At 45.9% G+C, this 22,500-nt stretch overlaps 1 protein-coding gene across 1 annotated transcript in view; it reads right to left on the bottom strand.

Annotated features, from left to right (window-relative positions):
• llgl1 (LLGL scribble cell polarity complex component 1) overlaps window positions 1-22,500 on the bottom strand; it is a 34,059-nt gene that overhangs the window by 4,538 nt on the left and 7,021 nt on the right. The window contains exons 3-18 of the mRNA XM_034711255.1: window positions 11,164-11,245; window positions 10,906-11,066; window positions 10,645-10,791; window positions 6,693-6,855; window positions 6,442-6,577; window positions 6,065-6,119; window positions 4,892-5,046; window positions 4,590-4,810; window positions 3,803-3,870; window positions 3,314-3,488; window positions 2,214-2,318; window positions 1,833-2,125; window positions 1,577-1,727; window positions 902-1,040; window positions 310-623; window positions 26-217 (exon numbers count right to left, since the gene is read on the bottom strand). Of these exons, the coding sequence (XP_034567146.1) occupies window positions 26-217; window positions 310-623; window positions 902-1,040; window positions 1,577-1,727; window positions 1,833-2,125; window positions 2,214-2,318; window positions 3,314-3,488; window positions 3,803-3,870; window positions 4,590-4,810; window positions 4,892-5,046; window positions 6,065-6,119; window positions 6,442-6,577; window positions 6,693-6,855; window positions 10,645-10,791; window positions 10,906-11,066; window positions 11,164-11,245 (2,557 nt within the window). The remainder of the gene's footprint in view (window positions 1-25; window positions 218-309; window positions 624-901; window positions 1,041-1,576; window positions 1,728-1,832; window positions 2,126-2,213; window positions 2,319-3,313; window positions 3,489-3,802; window positions 3,871-4,589; window positions 4,811-4,891; window positions 5,047-6,064; window positions 6,120-6,441; window positions 6,578-6,692; window positions 6,856-10,644; window positions 10,792-10,905; window positions 11,067-11,163; window positions 11,246-22,500) is intronic.

Here is a 22,500-nt window from a genome sequence, read left to right as displayed (position 1 = left end):
CACAAACCATGCTCCAACATCCCACCTGAGGTCGGAGGGCAGGTATGTTGAAGAGGTGCATGTCTCCTAAGTTGGTGAGGCAGACCAGCGTGTGCTCACTGTAGTCCTCCTGAGCGGTTGAGCTGAAGACCACCAGGGCCACCTTCCTCACCCGGCAGCCTTCATGAGCCGTCAGTTTGAACTTTGTCTTAGCGCTCACCTTAGGGAGGGAGAACACCTGCAGAGAGAGGGAGAGGAGGAGTGGAATCAGTCTTCGGTTGTCGTGAAGACAGGTCACACAAGTCTTTGAGAGGTTTTCCACGCCTTCACCTTCAGCTGTTCCTCGGAGGCGATGAGGACAGAGTGAGCATTGGTCATATCCGGCGCGATGGCGAGGTCCTGGGAGGCTTCGTAGGGATCAGGTAACGGTTTCCCTCGCCCGTCCAGCACGGAGATGGACACCACGGGCGCTCTGTGCATCAGCTGGATCTCCTTCCCCAGCACCGCCTCCACACACACGCTGCCCTCGCCCGCTCCACCGCGCTCACTGACGCGCCCCAAGCCGACTCCAGGCACCTCCAGAGCATAGGCGTAAACGCTGCCTGAGTTAGTCCCCGCCCACAGCGTGGGGCCGTGGTTAGTACCTGGAGGAAACACAGAACGGTAACAGCATCAGAAACCTGAAGTTATGTTTTTGGGCCTTTATTGACAGACAGCTGAAGAGAGACGGGACATGTGGGGAGTAGAGAGTGAGGGAAGACATGCAGTGAATGGTTGACCTCCCGGGAGTTGAACCAGCGACCTCTGTGACGAGGACTTTAGCCTCTATACGTGGGGCGCTTAGACCGTTAGACCACCAGCACCCTGAGGAGCGTGATTTTAACTGGTACTGATTCGACACTCAGCTCTCGTGTAAACTCACCGTCACGCAGGAACGTGTCAGCGAAGCAGAGACAACGCACGACTCCGGACAGAGAGTCATCTGCTGATCGAGGTTCGATCCTCCTCTGCACCGGAGCCACGTCCTCCTGCTCCGCCAGAGCAGCGTTCGCCTCCTGGACCTGAACGTGACACGACACACAATGAACGAGTGATTCAGCAGAAACAGAGACAAGTCTTTAAATCACTTCTTAAAACTCACTTTATAGACCTGATTAAATCTGAATTCACCTTTAATCTTTATTTATTTTTATTAACATAACTTATTAATTTAAATGTAATTATTTATTATTTTATTATTAGATTTTGTATTTTTATAGTTTTACTTTATTTTATCTATTTTTATTTAATTTAATTCATTAATTTGAATTTATTTATTTGATTATTTATTATTGTAGTTTTTCCTTTTTCATTTATGTTTCAATTTATTTTATTTATCTTTTTTTATTTAATTCAACTAATTAATTTGAAAGTAACTATTCTATTATTTATCATTTTATTATTTCAGTTTTCATTGATAGTTTTACTTTATTTTTCAGTTTTAATTTTAATTGACTTATTAATTTGAATTTATTTATTTGATTATTTATTGTTTTATTGTTTCCTTCTCTGTGTCCTCTACACGCCGTTCCTCCTCCACACAGAGGCGGTGCTGTACCTTGCTGGTTGGCGTGGTGATGGTGCGTTTCTTCCCCGACACTCGGCTCTTGCGGATTCGTCTGAAACTCTGCCGTAGAGACTTTTTCAGGGACTTGACTCTGGACAGCGGACCCTCCATCGCCAAGGAGTCGTTCGGATGCAGAGTACACCTTGAAGAGAAGAAGAGCAGCAGAGATAGAGAACCTGAGAACTAACAACCTGAGCGTGTGTGTGTGTGTGTGTGTGTGTGTGTGTGTGCGTGTGTGTGTGTGTACCTTGCCAGCACAGCATTTCGTCTGTGGTAGTCGAACAGTCCGAATCCATGACTCGTCCCGAAGGAGATCAGGTTCCACTCGGCGTGCAGAGCCACAGCGGTGACGGAGGCCGGCGGCATACACTGCACAAGGACCAGAGGCTGGAAGCCCGGAGGGAAGGGGGCGGGTTTCAGACGCGGCTCCAGCCTGTCGTGGCCCTTCCAGGTGAAACCCTCCCGGTCCTGCAGCAGGTCGACAACCGACACGTCCACCGTGTGATCGGACCGCTCGTCACTCAGACCCAGAACGATCACCTGGAGGGAGAGACAACATGAAGGACATGTTTATATTTTATCTTTAAGGACGTTTTAAAGTCTGAGGAGAAGAGAGGATCCTCTTTACCTGTCCAGCAGTTCCAGCCACCAGCAGCTTGTTGCTGTATTTGCACAGACTGATCTTCTGGATGCCTAACCGAGGGTCGTCACTGTACGGGTCGAAGCAGCCCACCTGCATGGAAAACACAGAACATGAGACGCTTCAAGAAGAGCTTAATGCTTCACATTTATTCTCTCTTGATGCAGAGACTTGTTTCTAGGACAGTCTGTGGTCGCTCTGATCACACATTTAGAAACAAACACTCAGAGTTTATGCAGATTGAGGTTGAAACGCTCCCCTGAAGATCTCCTCGGTCCTCTCCGGAAGCTTCTTTAATCTTATTGTCAGACAAATGCCAACACAATCCTCCCCCCCTCAAACACACTCAGCAAAACATGCCCATTAATCTGCCTCTCACACACACGGGAGGAATTCACATAGAATCCCCTCTCACAGGAGAAGGAGTAGAAGTCGGTCACACACACACACACAGACACACTCACACTCACACACACACACACACTCACATGCACACACACACACACACACACTCACACACTCAGGGATGCAGAGAAAGAGTGGGCTGACGGGTCTGGTTTTCATTACGGCAGGGGGAAAAAAAGGGAAAGGCTCTTCATCCCATATGAGGGCCAAATTCCTGAACATGCAGCTCTGTTACCACAGGATACACAAGGAGAGGAGGGGGGAGAGAGAGGGAGGGAGGGAGACCACAGAAAGAGGAGTAAAAGAAGAAATGACTGATTCAACCTAGTTTCACTTTGAATATCACTCAGAATGCGTTTCCTTCTTTTAACCGTGTGAACGCTGTTATCTCTGGACGTTAGAGACACGATGATCCTCCCCTCAGAGTAAAAACCCTGAGACAGTCTGAGCTGTAAAAACAGCTGATTCAAATCTTCATGAGTGTTTTGCGACTGAATAACGAAGCTAACCGCTCCTGACGCCGATCACTTCCTATAAAAGTGACTCTGAGCAGAAAACAGGCCGTTAAACAAAACCACCATCCTTCAAAGAAACCGGTCCTCCCAGAGAAACAAAGACTCTGGAAACCAAACCACCAGACCATTAAAGAGAAAGACACTGACAGTCTTCTCTCAGGTCCTCACCTTCCTGAAGGGGGGCCACTCCTCCTCCTGCTGCATGTCGGGGTCGTCGCCGGGGTCGTGTGGCTCGTCGCACGGGTCGCAGTCGGTGTGGAAGACGTTGGCCGTGCTGAGTTTGTAGAGCGGGGTGAGAGCGACGCCTGATGCATCCCAGAAACGCACGGTGCCGTCCTCGTGTCTGTGAACGCACCAGATGAAAAAGACTGTCTTTATCCTGCTCAGATACACACACACACACACACACACCTCTGCAGGTACCAGAGGGAGAGACACACTGAGAGCTTCTAACACTTCTGAAGGTGTTTCTGCATCAACCGTGCAACATGAAGAGACAAACTGTTCCTGTGTTTGTGTTCTTATTTCTGCTGCAGTGCATGAAAACAAAAACATCTTCATACATTCACTAGAAAGCAACAGATCTGTGCTATATATATTAATACTGTGTGTTAGAGCGGGCTGTGTGTGTGTGTGTGTGTGTGTGTGTGCAGATACCCTGTCAGGAGCAGCTCCTGCTGTTTGATGGAAGGTGCCAGGCTCTTCCCTCCACATATGGGCCAACTCTGCACAAACACACACAGATAGAAGAAGAGTTCATCACACTGCAGAGCTGCAAGAGGAACAAACACTGCTCTGCTTTTTCATCCCATCTTAACTTCAACTTCACAAACCCTGACACCAAGAAGAACTCTGCACACAGACACACACTCTGCTTCTGTTGGGTCTGCAGAGCGCCAGTGGCCCTGGCTCAGACTGATGATTTACGAGCGTACCAGCTGTGTGTGTTTATGTGTGTGTGTTTGTGTGTGTGTGTGTTTGTGTGTGTGTGTGCGTGTGTGTGTGTGTGTGTGCGCGAGTGTGGAGTCTAATCTGCCAGTCATCAAACAGCTGATCTAAGCAACAAAGCCTTCACTAAGCCCTAAACTGCCCACACCTGCTCTTTAAGTTATCACACTCACAGCAGGCTGATGGTCACACTGTGCGGTTTCTTTGAGTCTGTTGGGCCGCCAGCCGGTGAGCCGAGGTCGAACCACGAGTAAAAACATCAGTTTCACTCCTTTAGGGTATTTTTACTGACATAAAACTACATTTTAAATCACTTATTTCCAGTTTCTACTGATCGTACGCGTCATATCCAGACTCTCAGTGATCAAACCACAAAGATAATTATAAATAAATAATAATAACTGTCTTCTTCACCATGACCCGCTTGTTAATTGTGTGTGTGTGTGTGTGTGTGTGACTGCGTGTGTGTGTGTGTGTGTGTGTGTGTGTTTCTCACCCCGTGTGCATGCTGCCGACCCTGCTGCGCTCTCCCGGCGTTCACCAGCCTCTCCCACAGCTTGGGCGGGACGCTGGAGACGTGGAAGGAGCAGGTGATGGCCGAGGAGTGCAGAGGGGCCAGGTAGGGAGTGGGCAGAGAGGGCCACCCGGGGGTCTGCAGGTCGATCACAACCAGCTCCTCTTCCAGAAGCACGACCAACGCAGACGGCTCGTCAAACTCTGGAAGATGAGGAGACATGTTTAGAGTATTATTCATAGAAACGCTCACACGCTCATCAGCATCATCATCCAGCCGCTCACCGCTCTCCGGCTCGGTGCTGTGGACTGTGAAGAAGTCGATGACCCGGGACGTGAAGTCCAGAGTGACGTGCTCTTTGTCCTGCTGGATAGTGAGACAGTGACGATCACCGTAACTCGCTCTGGGCATCCCCCCGCTGTACAACAACACCGGAGATCTGCAGCACAGAATATATCGGTGTCAGCCAGCATGAGTCATGCTTCCTGTTTTGTTTGAACTGACTGATGTTGTGAACTTTAATCACAAATCTTAAAGAGGAGGTATTAAATTATTCAAACTAAACGAAGGCAAAGTTTGAAATCAGTAGTGAACTGCATGTCTGAGTAACCAGGCTGCTCTGAACGACAGACTTCACACAGTTTTTTCTACTTTGGAGATTTTGTGACATCACAAAGTCACAAGTTTCTGACCAATCAGAAGACAGTGGGCTTAAGAGAGTGAGGTCTTAAAGAGACAGAGCCTGAATTCTCCTTTCACAAACACCTGGGTAAAATTCATAAAAAGTTTTTATATTTTAAATCATGAAAAGACACTACAGACGTTTCAGAGCGATAAAACCTTGAGATGAGCGTGATATTGGAACTTTAGACAATTCAACATCTGGGTGATAACTAGGTGGTAAAGAAGAAGTGATTTCATAACTATTTTAATGACCTGCTGATTTAGAGAGACCACTTTACAGAAGAAGGTTAGGGCCACTGAAAAAACACTTAGGAGGCCAGGCCAACAAATTCTTTTTCCCCCGATCTGACATTTTTTTTCTTTCAATTCTGATTTCAAAGTCAACGTTCTAGAATTCTAAATTCCGACTAAAAAAATCCAGAATTCTGACTCAGATTTCTTGAATGCTGACTTTGATTCCCGGAACTCTAACTTCCAACTCAAAATTCAAGAATGTTGAAATTCTGACTTCTGATTGTAGAACTCTTGATTTAGTCTCTGAATTCACAGATTGAAGTCCAAAATTTAAAAAGAAACGTAATTTTTTTAGCAGCATTACCTCCCAAAAACTGTTTTTCCAGTGGCCCTAATCCTCTGATGTAGAATTTTGCTCATCAAGCTTTAACATAATGATGATAGCATAATGATACTAAACATTACACAAACACAATCATATGGGAGTAACTTTTTTTTAGATTTATTGTAAACAAAGCTTTATTATTTCATGGACTCACCCCGCCTGAGTCGTCCTCCACAGGATCTTGTTGATGGCCTTACAGGGAAACGGACCTGAATCAGACACAGGGATTAAAAACCTCAAAGACACTCAGGTGAGACTCTAACTTTTACAAACTGCACTCTGATTTCTCTGAGATAAAATCACAGGGAAGAGTAAAGTTAAAGTTAAGTGAGAGGAATCTCCAGCAGGAGATCTTAAAGCTTTAAACACAGAGACCCCCCCCCCCGGTCCATGAGGTCACTGTGAGTCACGGTCTGTGTGGACGAGGATGACTGTGTGCTTAAAACAGATACATGCTGGGAAACACCAACAGTTGCAGTGTGTGTGTGTGTGTGTGTGTGTGTGTGTGTGTGAAACCTATTCGTCTCTCACCGTACGGGATGGTCGAGGACACCGGTTGGTGGTTGTTGGTGTTGCCGTCAGTGACCGTCCACACCGAGTATCCTCCGTCGTTATGTGAGCTCACGAACAAGTTTCCAGAGCGCTCCCACACCAGACTCTCCAGCTGCTGCTCACACACACACACACACACACACACACACACAAACACACACACATGTATGAATGATAAGAAGCGTAACAGAGGGGTTATAGGAAAAGGAAAAGGTGAATTTATTTTGTACCTGTTTGCCCAGAAAGAGCTGCTCTGCATGCCGGGTGTTTAAATCCCAGAGCACCACCAGGCCGCGGCTGTAGCCAATCAGGATCTTCCCCGCCTGCTGTGGATGTTCCTGAAGCGACTCCACCGGCCCCAAGGATTTCCCACATCTGTAATCATCCGGCAGGCTGGGAAAACAAAACATTAACCATCATCCCACATCTGCAGCTTGTTTGGAACCCGGTATGTTACAAATTACACCCGGATACGGGTCAGAGAGAGGTGAAGTGATCGTCTGAGGAGGAGCCGGGAACGCTGACGGGAGATGGAGGGGTGAATAGATTTAAGGTAGATCAGTTGCATGGGAGACCTGAGAGCAACTACTACTTTCATCAAAGAGAGGACGCAGGAGCTTTCTTGGACTCTTCAGTCTTTGATAAAAGCTGAATGAAGTGAAGGGAGTTTGTGATGAACGTGAGGTCCAAAGAAAGCAAGAGGAAACTGGATTCACAAGTCAGAGACCAAAACAACTCGACTGCTGTTTGCTCGTTTAGAAATCACGTTATCACTCGTTTGATTTCAGCAGGGCGTCTTTTTATTTTATCTGCAGGAGAAATCTGTTCACTTCATATCTGTGCGTTCTACATTCAGCCCTCAGCTCGTCTGCGTCAAAGCAAAACTCCAAAAGTGTAAAAACTTGTGTATAAAATAATCAACGCTGGAGCTGAAACCATCTGTATAAACTGATCCTACCACAGGCTGCTCCTCCAACAACAACAACAACAACAACACAGAGATCAACATCAAGCTGCCCGAGCTGGAGAACGAGACATTCCTCTGAGGCCGACCAGGAATGTGGAGCGGGACACACCCTCGACGAGGATTCCCTCAGCGAGAAGACGACAAGACGAGAAGGAGAGAAGGAGAGAAGGAGAGAAGAAGAGAAGGAGAGAAGAAGAGAAGGAGAGAAGAAGAGAAGAAAAGAAGGAGAGAAGAAGAGAAGGAGAGAAGAAGAGAAGGAGAGAAGAAGAGAAGAAGAGAAGGAGAGAAGAAGAGAAGGAGAGAGGGAGAGAGGAAGAGAAGAAGACAAGGAGAGAAGAAGAGAAGGAGAGAGGAAGAGAGGAAGAGAAGAAGACAAGGAGAGAAGAAGAGAAGGAGAGAAGAAGAGAGGAAGAGAAGAAGACAAGGAGAGAAGGAGAGACATCTTTAAAGGCCAGCTCTGTGTTGAGTCCGGTCTGATTCGAGGTTCTAATAAAGCGTTGATATGCGTGTTCACGTACAGACCGCTCGCTCTTCAGAACAATGGGAGCATGATGATGGGAACATGCCTATCTGACTGAATCACTCACACCCACACACACGCTCTCTATACGAACCAAGCTGAGACGTTATATATCACACAGAGAGGAGAGCTGAGCTTCTTTTCTGTTCATATTGTATGTTTACTGTCAATCACTTCAAAATTTGCAGCAGTGGAGGCAGAAACTCAACGATAGCATCCTCAGAAAGTTCAGCAAATTTAACAGATACGCCGCTCTGACGCTCAGCACTTCATAGGTTAATATCCTTCAGGTAAAAGCCAGTGTGAGGCTGATTCTGGTCTCTTTCTTTACCTCAGAACAAAGGAGAGACAATGGGAACAAGCATCCAGGGCCTGGATCAGGAATGAAATCAGAGCCGGTGTAACGTAGAAATGATTCTGGAGATGTTGTTTGAAGAAGACGTTGATGCACTGTGTTGCTTTCTTTAAAAAAGGATGAACCATCTCTTCAACTGAAGGTTAACACACTAAAAGGACTCAGTGATGTCAGAGCATCAGACTGTGGTGCAATCAGGAGGCAGGAAACTTTAACTAAGACCACACGGGTCAGTACACCGGCATCAAACGTCTGAGACTGGTTTTAGAATCTATGACCAGATGACGAAGAGAAGAGATGGACGTCACAGTTCTTTCCTCAAACAAAGATGTGATTTAGCTTTCAAGTTTTCCACATCATGGATTTTTAAAGTCATTAGTGGGTCTTTCTTTTAGTCCTTGTGTGTAAAGTGGATGTCCTCTCCTAAATCACGCCTCCATCTGTGACTTTTATGTCCCCACATGTTGTTTTCTCCAGACCCTCGTAGTGAGCGACTCTGGAGAGGACAGCTAGCGCAACTTTCTAAGCTCTGTGCAGAGGATGAAGCAGGACCTTCTAAAAAGAGAAAGTCTGCCAGTGAGACCCAGACACATCAACACACACACACACACTTCTGACTGCTTTGGTAGCGATCACTGAGGAAGATCCTCTCCGGAAGCACAGAGGCAGAAACATTACCGACAAAGCATTCCATTGTCCCGTCTCTCCGTTCACAAGTATTTTTAGGGAATCCAGCATCCTGCTACACAGTCCACAGTGATGAGCCTGTGGGTGTCTCTGTGTGCCTGTGCATGTGTGTTAGTGTGTGTGTGTGTGTGTGTGTAGGTTGGAGATTCAGCTAAAACACTTCCCCGACCGGAACACCGTGTTTTGGCAGTCGGTACAAAGCCTCACTGTCTACGACCTCCCTTACACACACACACACACACACAGACAGACTCAGTCGCATGCACACACACACACAGTCTTATCAGGGTCCTTGTTAGGCCTCGGTTCTGCCCACTTCCCTAAACAGGCCCTCTTAATGAGGGGTTTGGCCGAGCGTTCAGACGCTCACAGAGGAATGAAGCAGCAGCTCTGTGATTCTCTGTCAGAGTATCCTCACAGAGGAATGAAGCAGCAGCTCTGTGATTCTCTGTCAGAGTATCCTCACAGTGGAATGAAGCAGCAGCTCTGTGATTCTCTGTCAGAGTATCCTCTCAGAGGAATGAAGCAGCAGCTCTGTGATTCTCTGTCAGAGTATCCTCACAGAGGAATGAAGCAGCAGCTCTGTGATTCTCTGTCAGAGTATCCTGACAGAGGAATGCAGTGAGGACGGCTGCAGCTCGACACAAACTCAAACTCCTTCCTCGTAACAACACATTTGTAGTCCACAGATTTGTTTCCATTGTGTAGTTTTTGTGAGTATTAGCACGATGAAGACACACTGCCAGTTTGTGAACCCACAGCTCGGCCTCGCTCTGCGGTGTTTCAGTGTTTTGGCGTCCTCTGAACCACGAGCTCGTCCAAGTTGCCTCAGCGTGTAAAGAGAGCCGTGTTTACAAAGTCTGTATGAGTACTCTGGTGTTCTTGGGTTTTGGATGGTTCTGCCTGTAGCATGGGGAAGATCTGGTGTTTGTGTTCTGAATGTTTGAGTAATATAAAGGAACATCTTGTGACGGGCATCAGAGTCTTGATGCAAACTTGTCAGGAAACAAACAAACAAAGAAGAAGAAGCTTTTTTGGGTTTGTGTTCGGAGCCTTTAGAATCGTATAATGAGGCTTTGACTTTGTCTTTGTTCCAGGTGTGTTCTCACGTCCTTGAATGTCACATTAAGGGACAAAAAAACATCATTCTTATTCAGTAAGACTTTAAATCTCATTTGATCTCTTTCATTAAGGTGTGAGGATTGAATTGAAAAGATTTGATAGACCGTTGGTATAAAAACAACACACTAGTTGCTGAACCCTCACTAAGATTCTTCTTGTCAGGTTGTCTTGTCACTTTTGTTTTACATTTCTTGGTTTTGGTCCAAAGTTTGACATTGTTTCTAAGAGACAGCAGCAGTAAAGAGAGGAAAGTCTTTCTAGGAATGAACCGTGTGCACAAAGCTGCAGTATGCATGCCAGACCAGCAGGTGGCGGTACCTTTTTGTTATGAAACACACACCTGCACATAAAAGCGTTCAACAGAGCAGCGAGTACAAACTATTTCACTGGGAATGTAATATTGGGTGACGTTTGAAAAGATCTCTTCTGGATTCAGGTTTCAAAAGTTTTAGTTTTAACCCGTCGTAAACGCCTCCTTCGTTTAAAGAACCAAAACAGAACAGTTTAAAGTTATCTTAACGACGGTCTCACCTCTGCGTGATCCGGTCCTGAGGCAGCGTCTGACCCTCCCTCAGCGAGAGGCGGGGCAGCTCCAGGAAGTACACGCCCCCTCCTTCTGTCCCGATGCAGAGTAGATCACATGACCTCAGCAAGAGGAGGACGGTCACCCGAGTGGCGCTTTGAAGAAGAAGAGAGGGATGGTTAAGAAAGATGAATGTAGCTAACACTCATCATAGACCACGATCATGGTGTGAGAGAATTACAGGATGTCTTCCACAGCGTCTGACTCACCTGCAGCTCTCGATGCCGGGTCTCCCTGGAAGGCAGTAGCAGCCCACTTCCTGCAGAGTGAGCCCGCCCTCTTTCTTAACCCCTCCCACCTCTCTGGGCGCCCTGGTGACCAGGTCCCACAGATGGATGGTGTTGTCATCCAGCAGTGACAGCAGGCGACCCTTTCAGACATCAGAGGAAACATCATCATCACACACACACATCAATCTTTCTCACTGTCAACACAAACGGTCGTCAGACTGTCGTCATGGAGCTTACCTGACCGGGCAGGAAGTGGATTTGTGTGACGGCGGTTGTGTCCTGGTGTAACCCTGTGAACTCCACTCCGGGAGCCCCATAACTGCAGGAGTCGAGTCAAGGAAATTCACAACACAGTGGAAGAACGAAAAAAGTGTCTGCAAGGCGCAGTTATTTCTTTATACCACAGAATGTAAATAAAGATGGATGACACGTCTCCATATACTCCAAGTGTACAAAAATGAAGACAAAACATCCCAACAACCGGCTCTGGTGACTTTTATAATAATGTCTGCATCTGGTTATACTTCTGCATCTAATCAATGCCATGGGTCTGCATAGCTCTTTATTGAGGCAGAAGCCTGACATGCACCTCCTCCAAAGAGTAACTATGCATCGAAGCAACCACCTTCTCATTCAAGGGTTTGTATTTATTTTAATTATTGTAAACACTGTAGATTAATACTGAAGGCATCAAAACTATGAAAGAACATATATGGAATTATTTAATTAATAAAAAAAGTGTTAAAGCAGAATCTGTTTTATATTTTAGATTCTGTAAAGTAGACCCCTTTTTCCTTCATGACAGCTTTGCACACTCTTGGTATTCTCTCAGTCTGCTTCATGAAGTGGTCTCCTGGAATGGTTTGTCTCAGTCTGCTTCATGAAGTGGTCTCCTGGAATGGTTTCTAATGAACATGAGCCTTGTCAAGAGTTCATTTGTAGAATGACTTGCCTTCTTAATGTGTTTGAGACCATCAGTTGTGTTGTTCAGCGGTAGGGTTAGTACACAATGGAAATGGCAAAACCTTCAGTATTAATCTATAATGTTGAGAATAATTCAAATAAATAAAAATGAATGAGAAGGTGTGTCCAAACTTTAGACTGGTAGTGTATGTCTTTGATTTGATGCAGTTCTGTGCATCGTTAAACTGTTTGTCTCAGAGTGAAGATGAAAGGATGATTACTGCTGAATTCACACGTCACAAATTACATGAGACAGATCTAAACATAGTGTGAGCATGCCACAGAGCTGTTAGTGAGGACGCCCTCCTCTACAGGCATCATGTATTTAAAACTTCCTTTAGTAATATCTCTCTGTCTCTCCTCTGAACTGTTTAAAGTGTGTGACGCAGAGGATGATGTGAAGGGTTCAGCTGCTCGTTCAGATCTGTAAAGAAGAAGAAACACTCTGGGTACGGGTAATAGCAGGGCAGAAATTAGAACACTATAACAAAGCTCATAGCAATTACCGACACCAGATGACGCACATGCTCAGAAGCAACTCTGGCTGTGTGTGTGTGTGTGTGTGTGTGTGTGTGTGTGTTTGTTTGTTTTTATGTGTGTGTAATCAGCAGCAATCTTCACACAGCCCTCCCTCTGTTGGTCCAGTAAATGAGGCTGCGCTGATAAAATAAAGACTGCACTAAAGATCTGTGACGCCGCGGACACAGATAGGCTAAATTAGTCTGCATGCACACACACAAACACACACACACACACGCACACACAGGAGCAAAACCCACACACGGGTGCACTGCTTACATAAGCCTGTAGGAATGTGGATTTAAAATGCTGAAGAATCGAGGGAGTTCTGGTGTTTGTGTTCGACTGTGAGGAGAGCTGCTGTTCTTTCTTCCTCATCACCAACATCACTTCAAATCATCCTCCCTCCTCTTTGTTTAGCAGGAGATAGATTACAACATCAAGACAAGTTTCTAATCCTCCTGTAGTCAGTCCTATTTTTATTTTAATTCAGCTAACTCAGCTCCAGGACACACAAGAAGACGTGAACACAAACGCTTCTACGTTTGTTCACATCTCTTTTAACCCTGAACGCTTTCAACAGCAACATTCCTCGACTGTCTCCTCTTCCTCCTACAGTTCTCGGTATCACTCCTCTCTGAACTCAGGCTTGGAAAAGAAACAGGTACGCTTCTCTGAGCCTAAACCCCTCCTGTCTCGTTCCCTCCCTATCTTAATTCCCTGCAGGCCGTGCTGAGAGAAACGCTCACTGAAGGGTCATGAACCTGCAGTCCAGACCGACAGACCGGCGGAGCGGCAGAGAGGCAGAGTGTACGAGAGAGATGAATGAGGCGAAGCACAAAGGAGGAGAATATAAAAAGGATCCAAATGTCTTTAAGCAAAGTGTGACGTCATGAGGAAGAGTCTTTCCAGTTAGCATAGCTTAGTATAAAGACTGGAAACACGGGGAAACAGCTAACCTGGTTCGTCTGGAGTTATCAGACCAATGAGGAGAATCGCCTCCATCAAACCTTTAGAGGTACGAGGACATCTGTAGGCTGCTTCAAGTCTGACTCTGACTTTGTGCAAAATGAAACAAACCAGTCTCTCTGCTGCTCCAGCGTGAGAGGAAGGAGAGGAAGCAGAAATGTTCCATAGCGGTGTAAGAAAGATCAGAGGCCCTGCAGGCGGATGGAGGGCCGTGGTTTGTGTGTGTTTTCCAGCGCTGTAACACTGACCGCAGCTCGTTCATCACACATCCATACTGCATGTCCCAAAACATTTAAGCTGACGGGGCGAGAACGGCACACATGCACACGTTTGAGTCCACACTTCCTGTCCACGATGATGTCAGAGGACAGCTGGTGGAGGGTTTCCCAGCGATGATGTCATCACATCCTTGCCAGGGAGGGATGGAGTCCCTCTTGGCTTTACCCTCAGTACATGTGTGTATTTCTGTGTGTGTATTTGTGTCCAACTGATTCAGCTCCACGCATAAATAAACACTGAACAATGTTATTTAACTCATCATGAACAAAATCAGATCTCAGCAGAGTGGTCGTGGCTCTCTGAGGTTCTGCTTTGGAAGAAATGTTGAAGATCGTTTGTTAGCTTTAACTTTATGAACTCCTGCAATTTGTCAGACGATATCTAGACATCCACACATGCACCTCACAGCCACTAGCCAGAGCTGTAGCTTGCAAATGTCATCTGCTGCTACTTAGATGTAAACAAACATACATGATAAAGGTAATGTAGCTTGATGCAGTCTCTAGAAAATGGAGATAAAGTTGTACGCATGCTGTGTCTGCTGAAACTGACATACAATAACTTGACCAGAGCGATAACCAGCACAGACAGGTGGACATTAACCTGCAATGCAGACCGAAGGCTGGTGGTGCTAGCTCTGCTAACTCTAGCTAAACTAGGCAAACCAACTTGACATTGTTTACCCGCAGACTCTAAAGGACTTGGAAATGAGTCGCTTCTGAGCATCCCTAAAACCGAATTACACCAGATCTTTGTCCAGTCCGTCTCCGAGCCGTCACAGCATCAGATCTGATATGTTTCTATTCTAGTCAATGTGTTAACTTCCACTGGATCCGCTCTGTTGCGTTCCGGCTGCGTCTCTTCTATTCTTGCCGGACGCCGGAGCACAACGCATCAATCTCAACAGAGCAGATGGAGCGGGACAGGAAGTCAGGTTTCACCAAAACAAAATGCAAACATCCGGTTAATTTTCAGAATAAAACACTCTGTGTTATCACCAGATCGTATTTCACTTAACTACAACAACAAACCAAAGTCATGATGAGCGGAGCCAGGCCTGGAGTCAACAGGTCAGAGGTTTTCAGAGGACCAGAAAGACAACATGGATGAGGAGATGAGGAGGAGGAGAATCCTTGGTCACATGATTCAAGCTGTCCGGCGGTCCTGCTCTGAGCTACGTTCTGAAAACTCAACCGATGGGTGTTGACGGACGAGAGAGCACAGAGCCGGACCGCAGAAGATCAGAGACGGACCAGACACGGATCTGGTGTAAGTCCGAGGTAATCATGACTGTTTGAATCTGATACTCTAATCTTCTATACAATTAATCCCCCGTGCCTGGCAGAGGCTAATGGGAATATTGGTGGATTTTTTAGGACTTGGTTAAAAAGCAAAGCATGATAAAAAATGAAAGTTATTGCATCATCTAAAGAGAATCTTTGTGAATAAATCCACAGTGATCTGTCCGATAGCTGCTGTAGACTCTTTAATCTGGATCAAAGTTTGGATGACGGACTCACTTCATCTGATCAGACTCCTGATAGAGATCAGGGCGTGTTGGAGCATTAAGACATGCTCACATTCATGACATGTGCATGTAAAAGAAAAAGAAAGCAGGGGATGTGGATGAAAGGAAGTGCTGCAAATTCTCTGGATGCCAAGAAGGATCAGAGGCTTCTTCAGTTCAAACAGAGACAGAGGAGCAGAGACTCACTCACAGCTAAACAGACCCCGAGAGATCAGCTGAGGAGAGACGCTCAAAACGCTCCTGAAGAAGGTTTTGTATCAAGGTTTTGGACAGAAGCTTGTAGCGACCTGTTGAATGACTCTCTGATCTCAAAGCGCTGACCTCTGCAGAGAGACCATTCACCGAAAGCAGGGTCTGAGTGAGACGTGCAAAGATCTGCTCCAATGCTCTCCAGAGAACCCTAAAACGAACACAATGGAGGCCTACAGTAACTCATAATAAGTGAATCGCTGTCCCTTTCTCAAACACACACACACACACACACATTTGCACGCGCGCACACACACACACACACACACACACACACACACACACACACACACACACACACACACACACACACACACACACACACACACACACGCACACACACACACACACACACACACACACACACACACACACACACACACACACACACACACGATTGCCCGGTGATGCAGAGAGAGAGCTGTAGCAGGGATAAAGCGATTTCACGGTCTGAATACAGACAAACAGAAGGCATTGTCCTCTGAGTGGACACACAGCCAGCACAACTTCTACACACACACACAAACGTGAGTGAGGTTTAGGATGGACAGGAAGTTAGGACGGATTGCTCGACCCAAAGATGACTGCACAAGTCTGAAACCAGCCCGCAGAGAGACAGAGGACCAGAGAGGGAGTCAAAGGTTTGAGTTTTTAACTTCTACAGACTCGTGTTTGAGAACTCTCGCTAACTTTCTGTCTTTCCCTTTCACATGGTAACACACACACACACTTACACACACACACACACAAAATCACAACCTCCTCAGACGTCTGGCAAAAGGCCGTCCACAACAAGACAAGCCAAACAACTCCACCCATCCACTAGAGAAACAATCCCCACTCATTTGCATCCTCTCCCCCCAACTCGTACCTCTCCACCTCCTCACACACTCCCTTCTCTGGCCCACTCGCTCCGTGCACGCCCCCCCATCCCCCCCAACACTACGTCAGTCAAACAACAGAGAACAGAGCGATGCCTATCTATAACACAACACATTCATGGTGCACAGAGGATGAAATGCACAGACAGTCTGACTGCAGGATCTTTTGTAGTAACCCTTGAATGTTTGCAGCTTCAGACACGCTGTGATCAAACTTCATCATCTGCATACGGTGCAAACTTTCACACTCGTTCATCACGTCTGTGTGGATTCACTTAGCTGCATGTTTATGTTCCTGCAGGCCGACTCGTGCAGATGTCCTCTTGTTAGCATCTTAAGTCTCAACAGAAAAGGGTTTGAGGTTCATTGATCCTAACACATCTGTTCTCTTTAGTTTCACCTTCCTGTGACGATGACTGCTGCTTCAACTTCAGCTCAGTGATGACTTTGCAGAGCTGTTGACTCGACACTGATCATTTCAGACTCTTCAGTTTTCATCAGCAGGTTAAAGACTTGTTAATCTTTGTTGTTTGGTAGACAGCGACCTGACAGATATTTCATATGACCTCTGTTCTGCAGCATCACTCTCCTGTTCCTCACTTTTTCATCCGTTATTTGAGTAACGGATCTCTTTGTTCATGCAGCCGTCTGTCAGGATCGGGTAAATGTTTTCTTTCTCCCCTCGGTCCAGCTCGTTGGGACCACACACTCTTTATCCCCACAGACGGGTCCCTCAGACACAACGCCAGCTGGATGAGAGTGTGTGTGTGTTTTAGTGAGTGTGAATTACCTCCGACTCTCTCCTGCTGCAGAGAGAGAAAGGTAGGAGAGACACAGAGTGAGGAAGGAGTGGATGATATGAAGGATGAAGTAAAGACAGAGCCTGCCGAGAGAAGGCAATGTGTGGGTGAGGACAGAAAGAAGGAGGAGGAGGAGGTGAACGTGTATCTCTCACTCTTTTGTTCAACAGACTACACAACATTTGTTCAATCCAAACCACAGTCTGTGGAGCTGAACATTAAAACCAACTAATGAGACACGGAGACGAAGAAAACGCTGCTAATAAAAGAGGGCGGGAGGAGCTGCAGAGGCAGTGTGATCACCAGAGAGCTGAGGGAGAGAAATCTGTGCTTTAGAGACCAACTTCACAGATTAGTCGACTCACAGGACGCATGAACACGTCAGGAATCATCAGTGTGTTTGTGATTCTCTTGAAATCATCAGTAACATAAAGGCCGGCTCTCTCTGCGCATTCTGTATACCTTTCTCTAACTTCTATTCATTGCTCTCCTCTTCTTCTTTGGCAAATTAACTGCCGTGCACGTCACCCTCATTCAGTCATTAGCGCCGCCGCGAGAAGTCATTGAGTATCGGTGCAGTGAGTCAGATCTGCTTAGTATCACACGAGTCTCCCACCCCAAATTAAAATTTCCAACATGCACAGATAATGTTAAAACAGAGCTTTTTAGAGCTCACTGTACTCCTCTTTATACTGCCCATCTGTGGTGCAGTTACAGTAGAGCTAAAATGATGATGCATATAGACTCTTCCTTAAACACACCAGTGACATTTAAAAAAGGAGCCATCAAAGACTGTCAGCCCTTCTGTAAACTGAAAGGACTCCATGTTTCCCCCCCGTCTCCTCCTGCTGCTGTATCAAAGCATGATCCAGTCCATCTTCCTGTACTGCTCCACCTGCTTCTACAACATGCTTCTGTTAAAAACAAGACCAAACTCACACACATAACCTCCACAGCCTCTACAATAATCCCCAACACCAAACCTCACCAATTTAAACAACAGGGACATCACACATCCACTAAACAGCCACCTCATTCCACTCCCCTCAGGACGCAGGTACAGGGCACCGAGGTGTAGAAGGGCTCGCCTTGGCAGAAGCCTGATCCCTGCTGTTACAGCGACCCTGAACATCAGGCCTCGCTGAATAAAATGACTTTGTTTGTCTGAGTGTTGATGTCTCTGTTGATAGTTTGTTGAGCTTGCAGTGTGTTTTCTGTGAATGTCTCTGTCTGTGGAAACACAGAAGGTGCTATGAAAAAGGACAATAAAGTCTAAAGTCTAAACTACCAAGATGGACCAGTGCAAGTTTTATGTTTGTATCAAACAATGTCCCTACATCTCATGCTGTGCTAAGAAATGTGATGTAAACATTATGTGTCTCTTAGCTGAAGCAGAAAATGAAGTTTTAAGGGCGCTCACTCAGCTCACATTAAGTGACACAAACACACGACACACACACCTTTTTATGTTTGAATGAAAATGAATGTGTAAACTGTAGTCATGTGATCTTTTTATTTCTTGCTGGACTTGTACTTTACTTATTTCTAGTCTTTTACATTCTTCTTGTCCTGATATGGACCTGTGGGTCTGATATAAAGTATATCTATCTAAAACACAGACTGGTTTCCTAGACTAGTTTTTCACGTCGCCTGATTGCAACATATTTGAAATGTAACCTCTGTATCTCTAACTCCATCTTATCTCTAGGTTCCTGTAAACAGCGCTCTGATGAAGGAGGACGGCTGTGTGCAGGTTATCTTTGCACAAATCAGGCTGCAGCTCTGACACCTGTGACTGCAAACTCTGAAGAAAGACCTACAAAGTTCAGTGCATCCTTGCAAAACAGCAGGGTGTGTGTGTGTGTGTGGGTGTGTGTGACACACAGGATGTCAGGGGGGAAGCTGACAGCTGCAGCACATGCACACACACACACAGAATCAAAGTTGTGTGTGTGTGTGTGTGTGTGTAAATATTAGCTCGTCCTTTTGCTGTTAGGTTGTCGATACTGTGACAGAGTTTCAGTGTGACACAAGGAGTCCACACTTACATACTAGTTTGGCCACAGTGTGTGTGTGTGTGTGTGTGTGTGTGTGTGTGTGTGTGTGTGTGTGTGTGTGTGTGTGTGTGTGTGTGTGTGTGTGTGGGTGTTAAAGGTATTTTGATGCATTGCTACCAAAAACCGACGTGCACGCTGCAGACTTTTAATACCCTTCAGTCTGCGAGGACTTCTCATCCCAGGCAACTGCACTGGTTGTCCTGGTAACCGACTCAAAAGCTTCCTTTATTAAGACTCGAGTCCGCAACAAAGCTCTCACTCACCCAAAGTGGACACACACACACACACACACACACACACACACACACACACACACACACACACACACACACACACACACACATATAGGGGGGTTAACCCAGGGCAGCGCTACATGCATTCTTCAACAGGAGACAGACTCCCCAAGATCACCCCCCACCCTCCACACACACACACACACACACATTCACACACACTCTCTCTCACACACACTGAACTCCCCACCACATTGTCCCCTTCCCCACGCTGAGCCCCAGTCTGTGGTGGAAGCAGAAACTCTCAGGGCGTAATATGACTCTGCCTTTATAAACACATAAAGTGGGAGAGAGGGAGGAAAAGGAGAGAGAGAGTTGAAGCTCACAGAGAGGTGGAGGAGAGGAGGAGACGAGCTGAAATCACGCCTGGATGGAGAACAGGAGGTCAAACGGAGCGAGCAAACACTCCATTATTTTGAAATCTTCTGCTCCGTGTTTGAGACTCGGAGAGAACTCGGCCAAAACTCTCGATTTCCTGAACTTCTCCCGCCGCCGAGCACACACTGTACACCGCTGTGAGGGAGAGTGAAACCACACATCTGGCTCTACAGCTGGAAGAGAGTGTGTGTGTGTATGTCAGTGTGTGTTCTCGTAGGTCAAATTCAAGTCAGCGGGTGTGTGAGATTATCAGGTAATGTTTGCACACACACACTGAAACCATACAGGACACACTGATAACAGAGAGTTTGACTGAAACAAAGCTGAGGTTAAGTTTGTCTGTATCTTCTGCATAAGCACCGACTGAGGGCTGATCAGACCCGTCCTGTTTCAAAGATGCACTTTAGAGCGTTATTAAAGGCAGGCTCATTTCTGTTCTTGAAATATTTGTATATATTTGTCTGTCTACTCTCCAAAAATAAAGGAATCAAAATGAAGAACAGATGGAATCGATGAGCAGAACAGGAACTAGAAACGTCACCTAACCCTGACCTGACTGTATCGTATCATATCTGCATCGTTTACCGCGACTCACGCCGTGTTTCCCACCCTTACTGATCGAACTAAACACACTTTAATCTTTGAATATCTAAGACTGATTTCATGTGTTGGAAATCCTCTCTTCTTTCCCTGGATTGGGGACCACTGATCAATTTAAAGCTCCAGTGAGGGACTTTAGTTTGTGCTGGTTTTGGCGCCCCCTGTGGACAAAGCAGGACCTCCTCCTCTTTTAAAGCTCACTGATCAAGTCTTTGCCCCTGAACATGTATAAAAGAAGTTTCTTCAGCTGTGAATAACTTTGTCTGACTCCTCCTAGGGATGGGCATTTCAAGCCAAAACACTATTTTATAATCATTGGCATCTATTTGACGATTATTCAAATAATCACACACCACTTGATCGTTATGTTTGTGTTTCTGTGGCGCGGCGTGGCGTGTGTGTTTACATGTTACAGCCATGATCAGTCTCTGGAAATACATGTGTAGTCATGTGAGATTCAGAAATGGAGAAATCACAGCGACTGTCACTAATGTTTCTTCTTCTTCTTTTGCTATTTAATGTAGTTAGCATTCCTCTTCGTCTGTTATTTAATGCGGTTAGCAAACAGCTTTAAGATGCTATATCGCCACCATCTGGTGAGAACACAGTATTACAGCCAGGCACCGGGAAAAATTATGAAAAATGTTTTAAAATGAGAAAACATTCGAAGTGAACGAATATTTGAAAATACGCCCATTCCTGACTCCTACCCACCACTGTGGTTTCATTCACTTAAATCAAATACTTGAAAGGAGTCTATCTTTATACTGATGGTCTCATTTTCTTTCATACATCATAAAAACATCTTAGTATTAATTTCAGTCTGTTTCATGTCCAGATAAAAACTCCTCACAGGAGCTTTAAGATACATTTCTCTACATTCCCTGAATGAAGTCTCTGATAAGTTTCCAGCTCCTCTTAAAGGGCGCACACGCTGATTTTCCAGACATTCCAACAGCAGCTGGGCCCTTATAAAAAAAAGAACCAGCCTGGTCTGAAGCTTTCAGGTGTAACTTTTTGCACTTTGTTGAGCCGTATAGCTCCACTCACTCCTCTGCCTTCCCTGCTTCTGTTTATCTCCATCCCCCGCCCCTCCGTCTCCTCCTGTTCTCCCTCCATCCATCTCCCTCTGGGGTGCAAGTGCCTGGCACCACCAGTCTCTCTCTCTCTCCTCCTCGCTCTCTCTAAAAGCTGCGTCTCAAAGAGTCAATTCTCCTGTCTGATGCATCTGCACGTAACACACACACACACACACATGAGCACAGCCAGGCTCTCCTCACACACTGATGAAATGACCGTAGACCGCTGCCATAAACATACGTTTAGATACAAAACACTGGAGTGTTTGTGTCCTATTACATGCTCTCCACTGCAGGACGAATGAAACATGTGAGACAAATAGGAAACACATGAGACAAATATGCATCACAAACACATTAAACATGCTTAAACACGACCATGTTGGTCCAATGTGACGTAAACAAGAGGAAACCCTGAAACAACAACACAATAAGATGAAGTTTGTCAACTTTTAACAACAAAACATCTTTAAAACAGCCGCTACATGAAGCATGATCATTAACATGTTGCAGAGTTGACTCATGAGGACGCTGACTGAGTCTCCAAACTGATGGAATTTTTGACACAATTCAAATTATGGCTGCGCTGCTCCTCCAGAGCCAAACCAACACTCAGCGCTCCAGCTTCTCCAGCTTCTCTCCGTGTTGCTCAAACAGACTCGGTCTTGCTCCATCAGAGCTGAGCTCGGGGGTTACATTCTCTCTGACCACAGGCATGAAAACGCCGTTATGGTATGCAAGGCCTTCAGGATAAAAGCATCCGCCAAATACCGGGTGTAATGATGCTGTTGTTGTTCTCAAAGCTCTGGCCTCTTAGTTACAGGATGTGGTGGTGACAGCATAATGACGCAGGTGGTAAACAAACCACAGCTTTGTCTTTAATATCTAAAGTATTCAAAAACTTTGGGAGATAGTTTTTATGTCTGTCTTATTTTATCTTTAAAATAAACAGGCGAAAGGTAAAATGTTATTTTGCTGC

The sequence above is a fragment of the Notolabrus celidotus genome, chromosome 20 (assembly GCF_009762535.1).
Source record: "Notolabrus celidotus isolate fNotCel1 chromosome 20, fNotCel1.pri, whole genome shotgun sequence".
Lineage (NCBI taxonomy): Eukaryota > Metazoa > Chordata > Actinopteri > Labriformes > Labridae > Notolabrus > Notolabrus celidotus.
Note: the sequence above shows the minus strand (reverse complement) of the source record. Positions and strands in the feature narration are given on the sequence as shown.